The sequence below is a fragment of the Notothenia rossii genome, assembly GCF_949606895.1.
Source record: "Notothenia rossii genome assembly, chromosome: 7".
Taxonomy (NCBI): domain Eukaryota; kingdom Metazoa; phylum Chordata; class Actinopteri; order Perciformes; family Nototheniidae; genus Notothenia; species Notothenia rossii.
In genome coordinates this window covers 69,645,576-69,658,906 of record NC_136905.1, presented here as the reverse complement: position 1 = coordinate 69,658,906, position 13,331 = coordinate 69,645,576, and the positions used below count along the sequence as shown (strand labels likewise).

At 44.0% G+C, this 13,331-nt stretch overlaps 1 protein-coding gene across 6 annotated transcripts in view; it reads left to right on the top strand.

Moving 5' to 3' along the window:
• The window catches only part of unc79 (unc-79 homolog, NALCN channel complex subunit), a gene marked incomplete at its 3' end in the record, with an annotated part of 32,766 nt that extends 20,128 nt beyond the window's left edge, over nucleotides 1-12,638 (top strand). The window contains exons 26-51 of one of the 6 annotated variants that reach the window (XM_079693785.1): nucleotides 56-238; nucleotides 870-938; nucleotides 1,359-1,648; nucleotides 1,764-1,946; nucleotides 2,124-2,286; nucleotides 2,482-2,631; nucleotides 2,749-3,966; nucleotides 5,865-5,966; nucleotides 6,404-6,520; nucleotides 6,716-6,818; nucleotides 6,896-7,036; nucleotides 7,163-7,201; nucleotides 7,320-7,432; nucleotides 7,636-7,721; nucleotides 8,116-8,289; nucleotides 8,570-8,638; nucleotides 8,733-8,843; nucleotides 10,071-10,175; nucleotides 10,274-10,351; nucleotides 10,473-10,562; nucleotides 10,647-10,822; nucleotides 11,133-11,316; nucleotides 11,413-11,616; nucleotides 11,736-11,813; nucleotides 11,906-11,947; nucleotides 12,046-12,638. In XM_079693785.1, the coding sequence (XP_079549911.1) occupies nucleotides 56-238; nucleotides 870-938; nucleotides 1,359-1,648; nucleotides 1,764-1,946; nucleotides 2,124-2,286; nucleotides 2,482-2,631; nucleotides 2,749-3,966; nucleotides 5,865-5,966; nucleotides 6,404-6,520; nucleotides 6,716-6,818; nucleotides 6,896-7,036; nucleotides 7,163-7,201; nucleotides 7,320-7,432; nucleotides 7,636-7,721; nucleotides 8,116-8,289; nucleotides 8,570-8,638; nucleotides 8,733-8,843; nucleotides 10,071-10,175; nucleotides 10,274-10,351; nucleotides 10,473-10,562; nucleotides 10,647-10,822; nucleotides 11,133-11,316; nucleotides 11,413-11,616; nucleotides 11,736-11,813; nucleotides 11,906-11,947; nucleotides 12,046-12,234 (4,457 nt within the window). Of the gene's footprint in view, nucleotides 1-55; nucleotides 239-869; nucleotides 939-1,310; nucleotides 1,649-1,763; nucleotides 1,947-2,123; nucleotides 2,287-2,481; nucleotides 2,632-2,748; nucleotides 3,967-5,864; nucleotides 5,967-6,403; nucleotides 6,521-6,715; nucleotides 6,819-6,895; nucleotides 7,037-7,162; nucleotides 7,202-7,319; nucleotides 7,433-7,635; nucleotides 7,722-8,115; nucleotides 8,290-8,569; nucleotides 8,639-8,732; nucleotides 8,844-10,070; nucleotides 10,176-10,273; nucleotides 10,352-10,472; nucleotides 10,563-10,646; nucleotides 10,823-11,132; nucleotides 11,317-11,412; nucleotides 11,617-11,735; nucleotides 11,814-11,905; nucleotides 11,948-12,045 lie in introns of all 6 variants that reach the window. The other 5 variants (XM_079693784.1, XM_079693788.1, XM_079693786.1 and 2 more) reach the window with 5 other exon arrangements.
• Nucleotides 12,639-13,331: the final 693 nt, after the last annotated feature.

The following is a 13,331-nucleotide window of genomic DNA, read 5'->3' as shown; positions in this document are numbered from 1 at the left end:
AACATTTCAGCCTAACAGTGCTCCAAATGATACTCTTTTTATTTTTTGTTGACAGCCATCACAGCAGTACGAACCAACGTAGCCAACCTAAGCGATGCAGCAATGTGGAAGATACGACGGGCCCGCTTCGCCAGGAATCGTCAGAAGAGCGTGCGCTCCCTCCGGGACAGTGTGAAGGGAGCCCCACCAGAGTCTAAACGGGCGTTTTCCCTCCCTGAGTCACTAAGCAACCGTATTCGTGAGTAGCACAGATTCGCTTGTCAATTTGAATCTGACCCTGTGTCACTGTCATTCAGTCGGTGGTCGATTAGTGTTTGCAAAGCCTCTAAAGTGCCTCATAGTTGCTTTTTTTAACCTGAAAATACAGTCACATCCCTGACTGTATCTTCAAGTCAGTTAATCATCCCTTTTAATGTAGAGAAGCACCTACTGTCTCTGTTGTCCTAATGTGGTGATCTCAGCCCAAATCCTATTCCTTGTGAGTAAAACAAATGTTCCTCTATTTGCAAAAACTATTTTACCAAAGGTGAGCCATTTTCCTAATGTTTCTCACATGTTTGTTCAACGTTCATGTCACTTAAATGTCTAAATACCACTTTGTTTAATAAAGGAGTAACTCCCTACAATGTCATTATTTTCATTGTTCTGGGAGATGCTTCTTGTGTTGGTGTCAAACCTGATGTGGTCATTTGATATTTGTGATTAGCCCTAGTTCTTCACACTTGGATTTTACACTGTTTTAAGGTCATGTATTGTTTTGTGTGTTTGTGTGTGCACATGTGATGTGTGGCGATGAAGCTCAGACATGTGTCCTGTGCTACCTCCCCTGTGAGTTATCTTAAATTGTGTTCTTCATATGTGGTTTTTAGCTCTAAGGCTTACGAGGCAAGAGCACTCTGCCCCGACACTGGGAGATATGATAGAGAAAGTCCTGCCAGGTAAATAACAACCTAAATCTGAAACATTATTCTTCATAACCACATCATATTGGAGGAAAATGCAGTATGAGTAAGAATAAAGCTACTTGAAATTATGACAGAAAATATGAAAAAGCAATGTTTGCTCCATGGAGACAGTCATTGTTTTTTCATTATTCATTAATTCTGACACTGAAAAAGTAAAACTCTTGCTAACAGCTAGCTGTTTTTTTGTTTAACCCCATTTATGTATTCCATAAACACTCTGATGTATATGTATTGCATGAGAATGTCTCCACCTGGACACGATGCATTGTTGACCTCCCTCCTTCTATGTTGTTACCCCTCCGGGCCTGCACCCTTCCTTCTGGCCACCTTCTCTCCTCTCTGCAGTACTTTTCCTCCCGCACTTTAACCCTGACGCTTCAGCCCCTCTTGCAGGCCAGACCCCATCTCCCGAGGAGGACACCGTCATCAAAGACCTGCTACCCGAGGACGCCGGCATCGATCACCAGACAGTTCACCAGCTCATGATGGTGCTCATGAAATTTATGTCCAAAGACCAGAGCAGCGCCGAGGCCGACATTGGCAGTGCCAAAGCTTTCAACACAGTGAAGCGCCACCTGTTCGTGCTGCTCGGCTATGACCAGCAGGAGGGCTGCTTCATGATTGCACCTCAGAAGATGCGCACCTCCACCTGCTTTAATGCCTTCATCGCCGGCATTGCACAAGTGACTGACATATAGTCTATTATCATACATTTTAGATTTTCTTCATTTACATATTAACTGGTATTTTTGGTAAGACATTGTAAGGAATGTGACAGTGTAACATTGTTTCTTCTAGGTGATGGACTACAACATTGGTTTGGGGAAGCAGCTGCTCCCCCTGGTGGTCCAGGTGTTGAAGTACTGCACGTGTCCCCAGCTGAGGCACTACTTCCAGCAGCCGCCTCGATGCTCTCTCTGGGCCCTGAAGCCACACATCAGACAGATGTGGCTCAAAACCCTGCTAGTTATCCTCTATAAGGTATTATTTGTATTTCTGTGTTAGTGGCTTTTCATTGCATGGCATATTCATTCACTCCCTAGATTATATGTTTTTTTTCCACCTCTAAGTGATTGCTGAATGTTGCTGTATATTTTCTTAATATGATGGATTGCAAAGAGAAAACATAAGCTTATTATATTTGTCTGTGCTCCACAGTACCCTTACAGAGACATGGAAGGGAATAAAGTGGTCCTCCATCTGATTCACATCACCATCAATACGCTGAATGCCCAATATCACAGCTGCCGTCCCCACGCTACAGCAGGACCGCTCTACAGCGACAATTCTAACATGAGCCGCTACAGCGAGAAAGAAAAAGGTGAAGCAAAATAAAGGATGTTGTTTATCTCAACAACAGTCCTCACAAATGTCAAGTTTGCTGTATTATTTGTTTTACGGGGAACTCATGTTTTAAAAAGATAGCATTTGTGACTGCAAATAAGAAGCGTGTAGATAATGATGGCAAAAAGGGATGAAAATGACTCCAATTGATGTTGATTTCTCTCCATTTTAGAAGAGGACAGTGTATTCGATGAGTCAGACGTGCATGACACACCGACTGGTGCCGCTAACAAGGAGTCACAGACCTTCTTTGCCCGTCTGAAGAGGATTGGTGGCAGCAAGTCTGTGAAGTACCAGCCGGTGGAGCTGAATGCCAAGAGAAGTAAGAAGCAGACTCTTTCAAATTCAAACGTAGTTTAACAGCAGAACATATTTTTGAGATTACAGGAGGGTTTTTACATTCACTGGGATAAAGTATCATTCTTCTTCTCAAAATCAGGTGAAATTGAGCTGTCAGAGTACCGTGAAGCCAGCGCGCTTCAGGACAGCATTCTGCACTGTGTGAGGGAGGAGAGCACCAGGAAGAAGCGGCTGCAGGCCATGCACAAGCAGAAGTCTCTGGACATTTCCAACACTGACTCCATCCTCTTCAACCTGGACGAACACAGACGTAAATCCTGCATTGATCGCTGCGACATGCAGGCGCCCCCTGAGGTCAATCCCACCTCGCATCATGGCAGGCATCACGGCAAGGGATCATCTGATGGCTCTTCGGTTCGGGTGGAGGGCAGCGATGCCATGGACCAGCGGGGCTCAAAGCCTGTCATCCCTGAGGTCCGCCTCAGCTGCATGGAGACCTTTGAGGACAAACTGGACCTGTGCTCGCTAGGAGGATCAGCTCAAGGGAAGGAGGACCAAGACCTCATCGACCTCTCCTCTGACTGCACCTCCATTCCCGAAAAGCACTCGCTGCTCTCGATGTCTGACAGCGACTCCTTGGTGTTCGAACCACTGCCTCCTCTGAGGATCGTGGAAAGCGATGAGGAGTTCGACCTTAACACCATCATGTCCTCGAAGTTCAACGGCAGCCCAAAGTTAACTCCTTCCCCTGCTAGCAGCAATACTTTGCGACTGTCTCCTGTGGTTCAGGTGAGTGTAGAGGACTGTTCCAGTGACAAAAAGGGAGAGGGAGGCTCAGAGCAGGCGTTAGTGTTTAAAAGACTACACCGTGTGACTCCCAGCACCTCTCTGGATCTTCCTGACAGACTGGAAAATGTCTGCCATGAAAGCCCCATGACCCTAAAGCAGAAGAGAGACATGCTGAGGAAGACCCCACATGTCCCCGACCTCTCGCTAGACGACATGTGCGATGAGGTAAAGAGCAGCTTTGGACTCGGGACCAGTCCCTCTGGTAGGACAATCTTCTTGGACATCCCGGAAGACAAAGCCGAGCCTCTTTTCTCACTGGAAAAAAGCAAGAGGGACAGTAATGACGAAGAAGAATATGGGGATGATGAAGATGACGACGACATGGCTGATGAAGCAGACAGCGACCAAAAACCTGACAATGGGGACGATGAGGCAGAGTTTAAAATCCAGATTGTTCCCCGACAACGGAAGCAGAGGAAGATCGCTGTCAGTGCCATCCAGAGGGAATACCTGGACATCACCTTCAATATGTTCGACAAGCTGGGGGGGGAGCAGACCACGGAAACAGGTACGAAAAAACGATGGTTTAGAGAATTCCTTTTTTACCACTGTGCTGGTCAGGAAGTGTGTACATTCGATGATGTCTTATATTTAAAGAGGATTATTCAATACACTAAAAACCCTTTTTACAACAGCTTGGTTGAAAGTCAGTAGCCTACTTTAAACTTTTAGCTAAAATAATTTTAGGACCATACCTTTACTTTTTTTTCATTCTTGTCAATTTCATACAAATCATCTACACTTAAAGGTGGGGTAGGTAATTTTGGAGAAGCCAGCTCGAGTGCGCTAGAATTTGAAAATACACATATACATATAAAATCTGCCACTTCCTTACAGAGCCCCTCCTCCAACACACACGAACGCGCACATGACCAATGAGGGCACGAGATAAGTTTGTGCACAGATGGAAGGCTGACAGGCAGGTAGGCCATCCAGTTATTTTAGCCGGGCCGGCTAAAATGATTGGTCGAGTTTTTTCAGTACTACGGCTTCCACAGATGAAATGTTTTTATGTATTTTTTGTCAAAGCACTTAAGATATTGCTATCGGGATGTTAAGAGCATTCCATGGAATATAACACAAAGTGTATCTCGAGCCGGTTTCTCAAACTTACCTACCCCACCTTAAAGGCTCGAGATTTTATCTTTACTACGGCTTTCATCTGTGGAAGCCGTAGTACTGTAAAAAGCACGGCCAATCATCTGAGCCGGCCCGGCTAAAATAACTGGATGGCCTACCTGCCTGTCAGCCTTCCATCTGTGCACAAACTTATCTCGTGCCCTCATTGGTCATGTGCGCGTTCGTGTGTGTTGGAGGAGGGGCTCTGTAAGGAAGTGGCAGATTTTTTCAGGCTGTGTATTTTCAAATTCTAGCACACTCGAGCTGGTTTCTCCAAAATTACCTACCCCACCTTTAAGGTCCCAGTTAACAATTTATTAATTTTGCAAACAATTACAATAAAGCTGTTTCCATTTCTGTACAATATGAAAATAAATGAGCAGATGATGAACACTGTTGAATCCCGCACGGATCACTTCACAGCCTCGCTGCTGACTTAATCACTGACCTCGTCACAGTTTATGTTCCTGACAGATCACTGTGGTGTACTGCTGACTCTCGCACATCAACTGTTCCTCAGTCTAGGACTGAAGGCTACAGTGATGCTGCGTTTACTTCCTTTGTTTCAATCTCAGTGTTGATCTCTTTGATGGATCGCACAATTCTAGGAAAAGGTTTTCAAACCATATTCAGAACAATGGTACCGATGGCAGCCTGGTATGCTGGGAAAATGCACCCAAAAATAGTAGGCATTTCACAATGGACACAAAGGAAATCAAATCAAATCAAGGATATTTATATAGCACATTTGTAAAAAAAATTACAACAGCAAAAATAAAAATCACACACAGGGAAATGTGTTATTTGAGGATGGAAACAAATGTTGGCAAGATATGGGTATACTCCTGTTACTTTATGGGATATAAGTGAACACTGAAAAATGCCTCCAATCTGTATATAACTAACCACTCCAGCTGTGTGGTGTCCTGTGGTGTTCTATGTATGTGTTCACTGTTTTTGTTTCATACTAACGCTTAAAACGTTTTTCAGAAGTAGCCAAATAGTTACACGTCACTGCAAACTAAGAAGAAGACTTTAATCACAGATCAAATTGCCAACTTTGATTCTCTAAATCTGCATACAAGCAAACAAAAATAATGAAACTTCACATAACGGTTACTAAATAAGTACTAAACACTTAAACAATCACCAAATGGTAGCAAAAGTAGTGCTTATTACTACTGAATGTCCATATCTTATCAGTTTTTATCGACATATAACGGCATACATTCTGGCCAGATTCTGATGGCTAAGCCCAGCCCATTATTTACCCATATTGCCTTGCAGATCACAAAGTTCTGTCCACATTGGAAAAGCCACGAGAGTCGGCTTCAGCACCAACGCTCGAAGCTGCTATGCCTGAAACAAGCCATCGCTCTTCAGTATCAAGTAGGATCCAAATACTCTACTTTGGTCTCCTTATAAACTCAATTTGACTGTTGTGGTTTTGTTAAGAGGGCCTTTTTCTAACTGTTTTACTATTTCTTTTGGTGCTATTATTTATAACCCCTGCAGACAACTAAAATAGATACTGATGCCAGAAATATGAAATAAAATAACATAATATTATTTGACATTTGCCATATATGACATTTTACAAACGAATTTTTCCAAATTAATGTTGCTTTTATCCTAATTGTGTAGTTAGTCAAACAGACTAAGCTAAATTGTTGACCTCATTTTGTCCTTAGGATTAAAGAAAATCACAATATTCCCCTTTTTTCATGTGTGTCTAGTTTATATCAATGTAACCGCACACAGTTGTTGGTATTGCTGAAACGGTCTTGGCAGCTGCCTCACCCCAGGTGTCGTTCTCTGACCTTTAGCTCAGTACCGTCAGGTGAAGCGCGGCTCCCTGGGAGCGCTGACCATGAGCCAGCTAATGAAGAGACAGCTGGAGCACCAATCCAGTGCGCCACACAACATCAGCACCTGGGAGACGGGTCAGTCACTTTAGACTTTTCTTCATCCCATCATAGAAGGAGATACAGTATATGGACATACAGTAGTAACACATAGATGAAAACTACAGAAACAGTAAACCAACATGTTATTCCTCATCAACCTAATCAACCAGCCACTAATGACTGACAAGAAAAGCCTTCTATTGTTTTATTTCATAACTCCTTTTTTTGTAGGCCCTACAAAGACAAGTCTGCTTTCTGCACCAAGCACAGTCAGCATGTTTGTCCCTGCGCCCGAGGAGTTTATTGATGAGCAGCCTACCACGATGTCTGACAGGTAAATGAACAGATACCTGTCTAAAAACAGGTCATCATAATGCTTAAACATGCCTGTTTTTCTATGCATTGTCCCAGGTGTCGGGACTGTGCAGCCGTGCTGGAGGAATACGACGAGGAGACTCTCAGCCTTGCAGTGGTGGTTCTCTCCATGTTCATCCACCTCAGCCCTGATTTGGCTGCTCCCATGCTCCTCGACATCATGCAGTCTGTGGGCAGGTACAGCCGTTCCTGCAATCCATATCCACACAGCACTTCAGCGTTAAATGAAGTTTCATAACTCGCCCTCAGAACTCATGCATAATTCATCCCTGAATCCTAATCCACTGCTTTAACTTATTTCAGGTTGGCATCTAGTGCCAATTTTTCTGGACAAGCTGAGAGGTATGAGACATTAAAGCTGTCACACAAGCCTTTACTGTGCTTATGGCTGAGTTTAATAATAGATGTGAAGTGTGACCCCCTGTCCAACGCTGCCTTTCTTCCTGTGATGTCTTTGCAGTATGTTGATCCCAGGAAATGTAGCAGGTGTAGCCAAGCAGTTCCTCCGCTGTATGTTTCACCAGCTGGCCCCTAATGGCATTCTGCCCCAACTCTTCCAAAGCAACATCAAAGGTCCCCACACTCCACTATACTCTACTAAAAAATCCTATAAATGTACAGCAGGTCTTAAGTGCTCATTTGTCTGTTTTTCCACCTTGTTTGACTATATTTGATGACTGATTTATATAAACCTGGATAGTAGTAATAGCAGTCTTTCTTTGCATATTTATTTGAATGTGTCTGAAACTTAGTGTCTACCTTTCTCCTTTTTACAGATGGAAGTTTTCTGCGAACACTGGCATCCTCCCTCATAGATTTTAATGATTTGAGTTCTGTTGCTGCTCTAAACATGCTGCTTGAGGTGAGAATTTTTTCTAAGGCAGTTGTGTTGAGTCATTTACCCAGCAGGAGGAGCTCTTGTCAAAGCAAAATATATTTGTTCTGGCTTCAGCTACATGAACAGCATAGGCCCATCTAAAGCAACACATCATTGGGGCATTCCAGAAAACCTTCCTTACTCTGCACCACTGTACCGGTTTATTGTTACTGTTAAAGCTAAATAAATGACACAGATAACAACCCACTGACGCATGAGCTCATCCAAGCAATCATCTGTGCTTCACTGTGCTAATCCCCCGCTCTCATCATCAACTCTGTGATTGATCAGGACTGAATGATCAGTTAAATGGAAATATCTTCGCTTATAGAATCTCCTTATATAACCCTGTTATGGTTTATGCCTCTGTGCCCTCCAGGGCTTGAACAACAAGAAGAGTCTGCCAGCAGGGGGCACAATGCTGCACTGCCTGGACAACATCGCCACCTTCATGGAGGCCCTTCCCATGGACTCTCCTAGCAACCTGTGGACAACCATCTGCAACCAGTTCCAGACCTTCCTCACAAAACTGCCCTCTGTGCTTCCTCTGAAGGTAGATATCGACTCTTCCGTTCACTTAGTCATGGTCTGATATGGTCTAATGTGATTATGGCTGGAGGAAAAGCATCTTGCAGTGCCCTTGTCGGGTTCAATAGGACAGAGTCTTAATGATTTGAGTCTGCCGCTTTTGACCTTGGAGGTCAGTTGAATGTGTTCTAATCAATTTATCACTGCAGGCACATTTTAATTCCAGGAATATGGCTCTGTATCATGCAATGTATTTCCACGTCGGTATTTTAACTGACAGTCCAAATATTTTCCCGTCTCATTAGTGCCCCATGGATTCCAGTTTAAGGATAATCATTTGTCTACTAAAGATCCCAACTACAAATGCAATCCGGGTAAGCCCAGAGCAGAATTTGTCATACTTTACCAAAAAGTAAAAATACAAGCCTTTGTTATCTTAACCTTTTCTTGTCTCCTTCCTCCCTACAGAGCCTCCTGGAGCCTTTCTCCAAGCTGCTGAGCTTTGTCATCCAGTATGGCATGTTCAGTCTCTCCTACCTCGTAGAACTGTGCGGACTATGTTACAAAGGCTTCAACAAGGTACTCTTGAGTGCTTTAATAACATATTTTGTGTAAATAGAGTATCATAAGTAGGAAGAAAGCCCATGTTGACAGTAATCAGGTAGTATTTAAGGAGTTAAACCTTTTAAACTAATCTGCAGTGTTCAAAATGTTAAGCTGCTGTTCACAGGCCTCTGGCTCATCACTCTGTGGGTGCTTTACCTACTTCCCTGACTCTCCAGTCAGCCAGAAATGTGGCCATGTGTCACAGATGATTAAGTAGGCAATCAGCTAGTATTGATTAACATGATTAGTTGGTGTGCTAGGGCCGACCGGTGTGATTCTGAGTGGCTGTCTCAGACAGAGATGGAGCCAGGGCTGTCTGCACGGTTGGGCCAGATGGATCCTCAATCCTCTACCACTGTCAGCGCTGCATGCTTTATGTCTCCTGCAGTATGGATTTTCTAGACCCTCTTCAATTCCTCACTGTATAATATCCGCTTTTCAAAACCCAGAGTCACTATCAGCAATTGCTTTGGAACCTGTCCTGTGCAGTTGTTTTATGAAGAGGTGAGCTTTCTGGGAAGCTTCCCCCAGTTATCTTTGGAGGTCAGATTTTAAGGACACATAGTCACATTTACTAGTCCTACTAAAGTTTGTCCCGCCATGCACCATTTGTGAAAGCCGCACTGCACTATGCAACTGGGCCCTCTAGCTTAAGAGCAGAGTATGATTAGCTATTTACCAAACGGACATGCTCCATTAACTTTTAATTATGAGAGTGCTGCGTACAGGTATGCGCATTAAGTCAGAAGCAGCTCTGCATTCTGTACGAGCGGAGGAGCATGTGCCTGCGCCGAATATAAGCAAACATGACTGCATAGAGAAAGAGGGAGGCAAAGTGGAAGCCAGAAGATGACAGTGTGGTTTGTAAACAGGCAGCTGGGCTTTGTGTGGAAGGGATGAACAAAGAGAGAGCCTGTCCTCAGGGAGGGAGAAGGCAGCCTGACAGCCTCATCTGAGCTGCCTGGGACTCTGGGAGGAGAGATCTGGACTGGCCTAAATCTACTCCTCAGCTTCCCTATTCTCTGTCTATTCTCTGTCTCCCTGCCTCCCCTCCCTCCCCTCTCACTGCCTGTCCTTCCCCCTCTATTCAGGCTACAGAGTTTATGCTCTCCTCGCAGCATGAGTAAGGGAGAGTGATAATAGAAAAAGGCAGTCTTGCTGCATCGGTACATTTACTCCACTCTCTATCTCCCCATCCAGGAGAGAGATAAGTTCTACATGTCCCGCATTGTGGTGTTAGAGCTCCTGCAGGCTCTCAAGTTCAAGTCTCCTCTGCCCGACACAAACTTGTTACTGCTGGTCCAGGTAAAAAAAATGCTCTTTTATGCACAGTTTACAAGATCCACATAAATCACAGAGTTGCATCCTGAATACAAATGTAAAACCACTGTGGGATTTCTCAGTTTGTTTGTGCAGATATCGGTACACGGCTAGCAGAATCCACCATCATCCAAAAGCACATGATCTTAACGCTGCCGGGGGTAAGACTTTAGCCGATGTGTGTTTGTCTCCTATTGGAATCAGCCTCATTAAGCAGCAGGAAATAAAGATGGAGCCCGCTGTGATTCCTCCTAAAGGATAAACTGCTTTTGTTCTCCACAGTGCACAACAGCAGCCATGGAATGCATGAGACAATACATAAGTGAACTCCTGGACTTCATTGCAGATATGCACACATTAACCAAACTTAAAGTAAGTCTTGTTCTTATCATATGTATATTATATATTTCCTATTGTCCAGCCTTATCTTCTCCTTCTTCCAAATGTGTTACGCAGAGCCATATGAAGGCTTGCTGTCAGCCTCTGCATGAGGACACTTTCGGGGGGAACCTGAAAGTGGGCTTGGCACAAGTTGCTGCCATGGAGATCAGCAAAGGCAATCACCGTGATAACAAAGCTGTGGTCCGATATCTTCCTTGGCTTTATCATCCGCCATCCACCATGCAACAAGGGTAAAAATGAGAAAACAGCAGATGGGTTTAGTAATGTCTTAAAGAGACAGTCCCGAATTACATTAAAACATATTGCCTCATCTATCTGTGGTGATATATACAGCAAGGTTGTAAGAAATGTTGAAAGTGTATTGGTTTGAAAGCAGAATGGTCAAACCTTGAAAATGATCTTCACTACGGACACAACCAAATCTGTTTTATGTACCTTTCGTGAACCAACACAAATGTTAAACTAACAGATGTTTAGTATAATCCTTTGAAGAAATAAAATACAATTCTGTAGAATATTGAAACCTTTTTTTCCCTTCAGGCCCAAAGAATTCATTGAGTGTGTGTCCCACATCCGTCAGCTGTCCTGGCTGCTTCTGGGCTCCCTGACACACTGCGCCCTGCACCAGGGCTCCACCTCCTGCATGCCCATCCCTCTGGATGCTGGCTCCCACATTGCAGATCATCTTATCATCATCCTCATCGGTTTCCCAGAACAGTCAAAGGTCAGACAGAAAACAAATCTATCTAATGGCGCCACCCAGGTTGTGTTAATATGATCTATATAACCACCTCACATCGTTCTTGATCTCTGCCCCCAGACGTCGGTGCTGCACATGTGCTCTCTGTTCCACGCCTTCATGTTCGCCCAGCTGTGGACCATCTACTGCGAGCAGGCGGCCGCTGCTCCGTCCCTGCAGAACCAGAACCAGACAGAGTTTTCCTCCAGCGCCATCCTCACTGGCCTGGAGTTCTGGAGTCGGGTAACACCCAGCATCCTGCAGCTCATGGCCCACAATAAAGTAGTGAGTGTTCTGCCTGTTAATTAAAATGTCTGGAATGATTTCTGTTTCATAAATGATGTGAAAACTGTAACTATGATAGAGGAAATCACAGTTTGATTGTTTTTGTTTCTTTCTCTCAGATGGTAGAAATGGTGTGTCTTCATGTCATTAGTTTGATGGAAGCCCTGCAGGAGTGCAACTCAACCATCTTTGTCAAGGTTTGATATGACTCTAGTATCTCTCTAAATGGTTCATATATAACCACCTTAACACTAATCTAATACTTATCCATCCTCATTTCTTCTTATAGTTAATTCCTATGTGGCTACCCATGATTCAGTCAAACCTTAAGGTAAAGCTTTTAAGATGTTGATACAGATTTATAATATGCAGGTAACCATTGACTCTTAAGAGGATTACAGACTCGTCTTACCTTTTCTTGTTCATCAGCATCTCTCTGCGGGGCTGCAGTTACGTCTCCAGGCCATCCAGAACCGTGTGAATCATCAGTGTCTGCTGGGCCCCACATCTGGTGCCCCCCCGATTGCCCTGCGCAAATGGCTACAGTGCACCCAGTTCAAGATGGCTCAGGTGGAGATCCAGTCGTCTGAGGCCGCCTCGCAGTTCTACCCCATGTGACCTGCTCCTACTCACATCTGGGTCTTTAGACCTGCCTGCATCCTCTCTGACCAAAAAACAGACTCTTCTGTAAACCGATGATGTGTGGGATTCATATGGACTGGATCCTTTTCAGCACCTTCAGTAGTATCATACCTGTACAGTAAATCTATGCTATTTTGAAGTTCTATCACTGGAGCTGATAATTAAAGGTTTGGCAGGCTTGTGTGGGATGATTGTATCAGGTGCCTAACTGTTGTATTCAACAGAGAGAATTTCTATTGAAGTTAGTAATAGTGAGGGTGTGAAAGCAAATGCTTGTTGAATATAAGATACTCTCACTATGTTACATTCATATTCTATCACTTTTTAAGTTGCTTGGTGGCAAGCCGAATAATAAAAGAATGAGTTTTTCTAAACGATGAGTACACTTTCTCATTTCATATGAATTTCAAATCCCTTTTAAATTCAAATGTGACATTTATTGCCCTTTTGATGTCCCGGCTGATTTGGAAAATGTCCAGTTTACCATAATGCAGATAAAATCAGCTCTGTTTTTCACTCTGCTAGACGAGAATCTGAACCACAGGTGTGTCCGGGAAAATGGCATGACAAGCATTACTCAGCTCCCGTCTGAGATCCTTGTCGGACTGTCAGTCATGCTGCCTCTCGCCATCAGAGCTCTGATCGATCAGAGGCCAATCTGAGTTGGAGCAGCAGCTTTGTAACTCGATAAGATGGAGCCAGACATTAGAGGTAAACAAGACTATTTTGGTTGTGCCCCCCTCCCCGCCCTAAAGTCGAAGGCACCCCTTCCCCATTTGTCCATTCCCTTCTTCATTGGCAGCAGCAAAACAGATTGGCCCACGCATATACCAAGCAAACACAATTACCTTTGGCCTAATGTGGTTTGTTGTGATTAAGCATTGTTGTGAGGTCTAACCGCATTACCACAAAGCTCTTGTCTGAGAATAACAGATGACATGACAGCAGGGCTAGAAAGCCGAACAGCACATTAATCTCTGTTTTGATCTTCACTGCCGCAAGGATTTCATTATCAAGCTTTAGGATGAATTAGATCTGATGATATAAATGTATTTTTGCGAGAAGAAATTGGT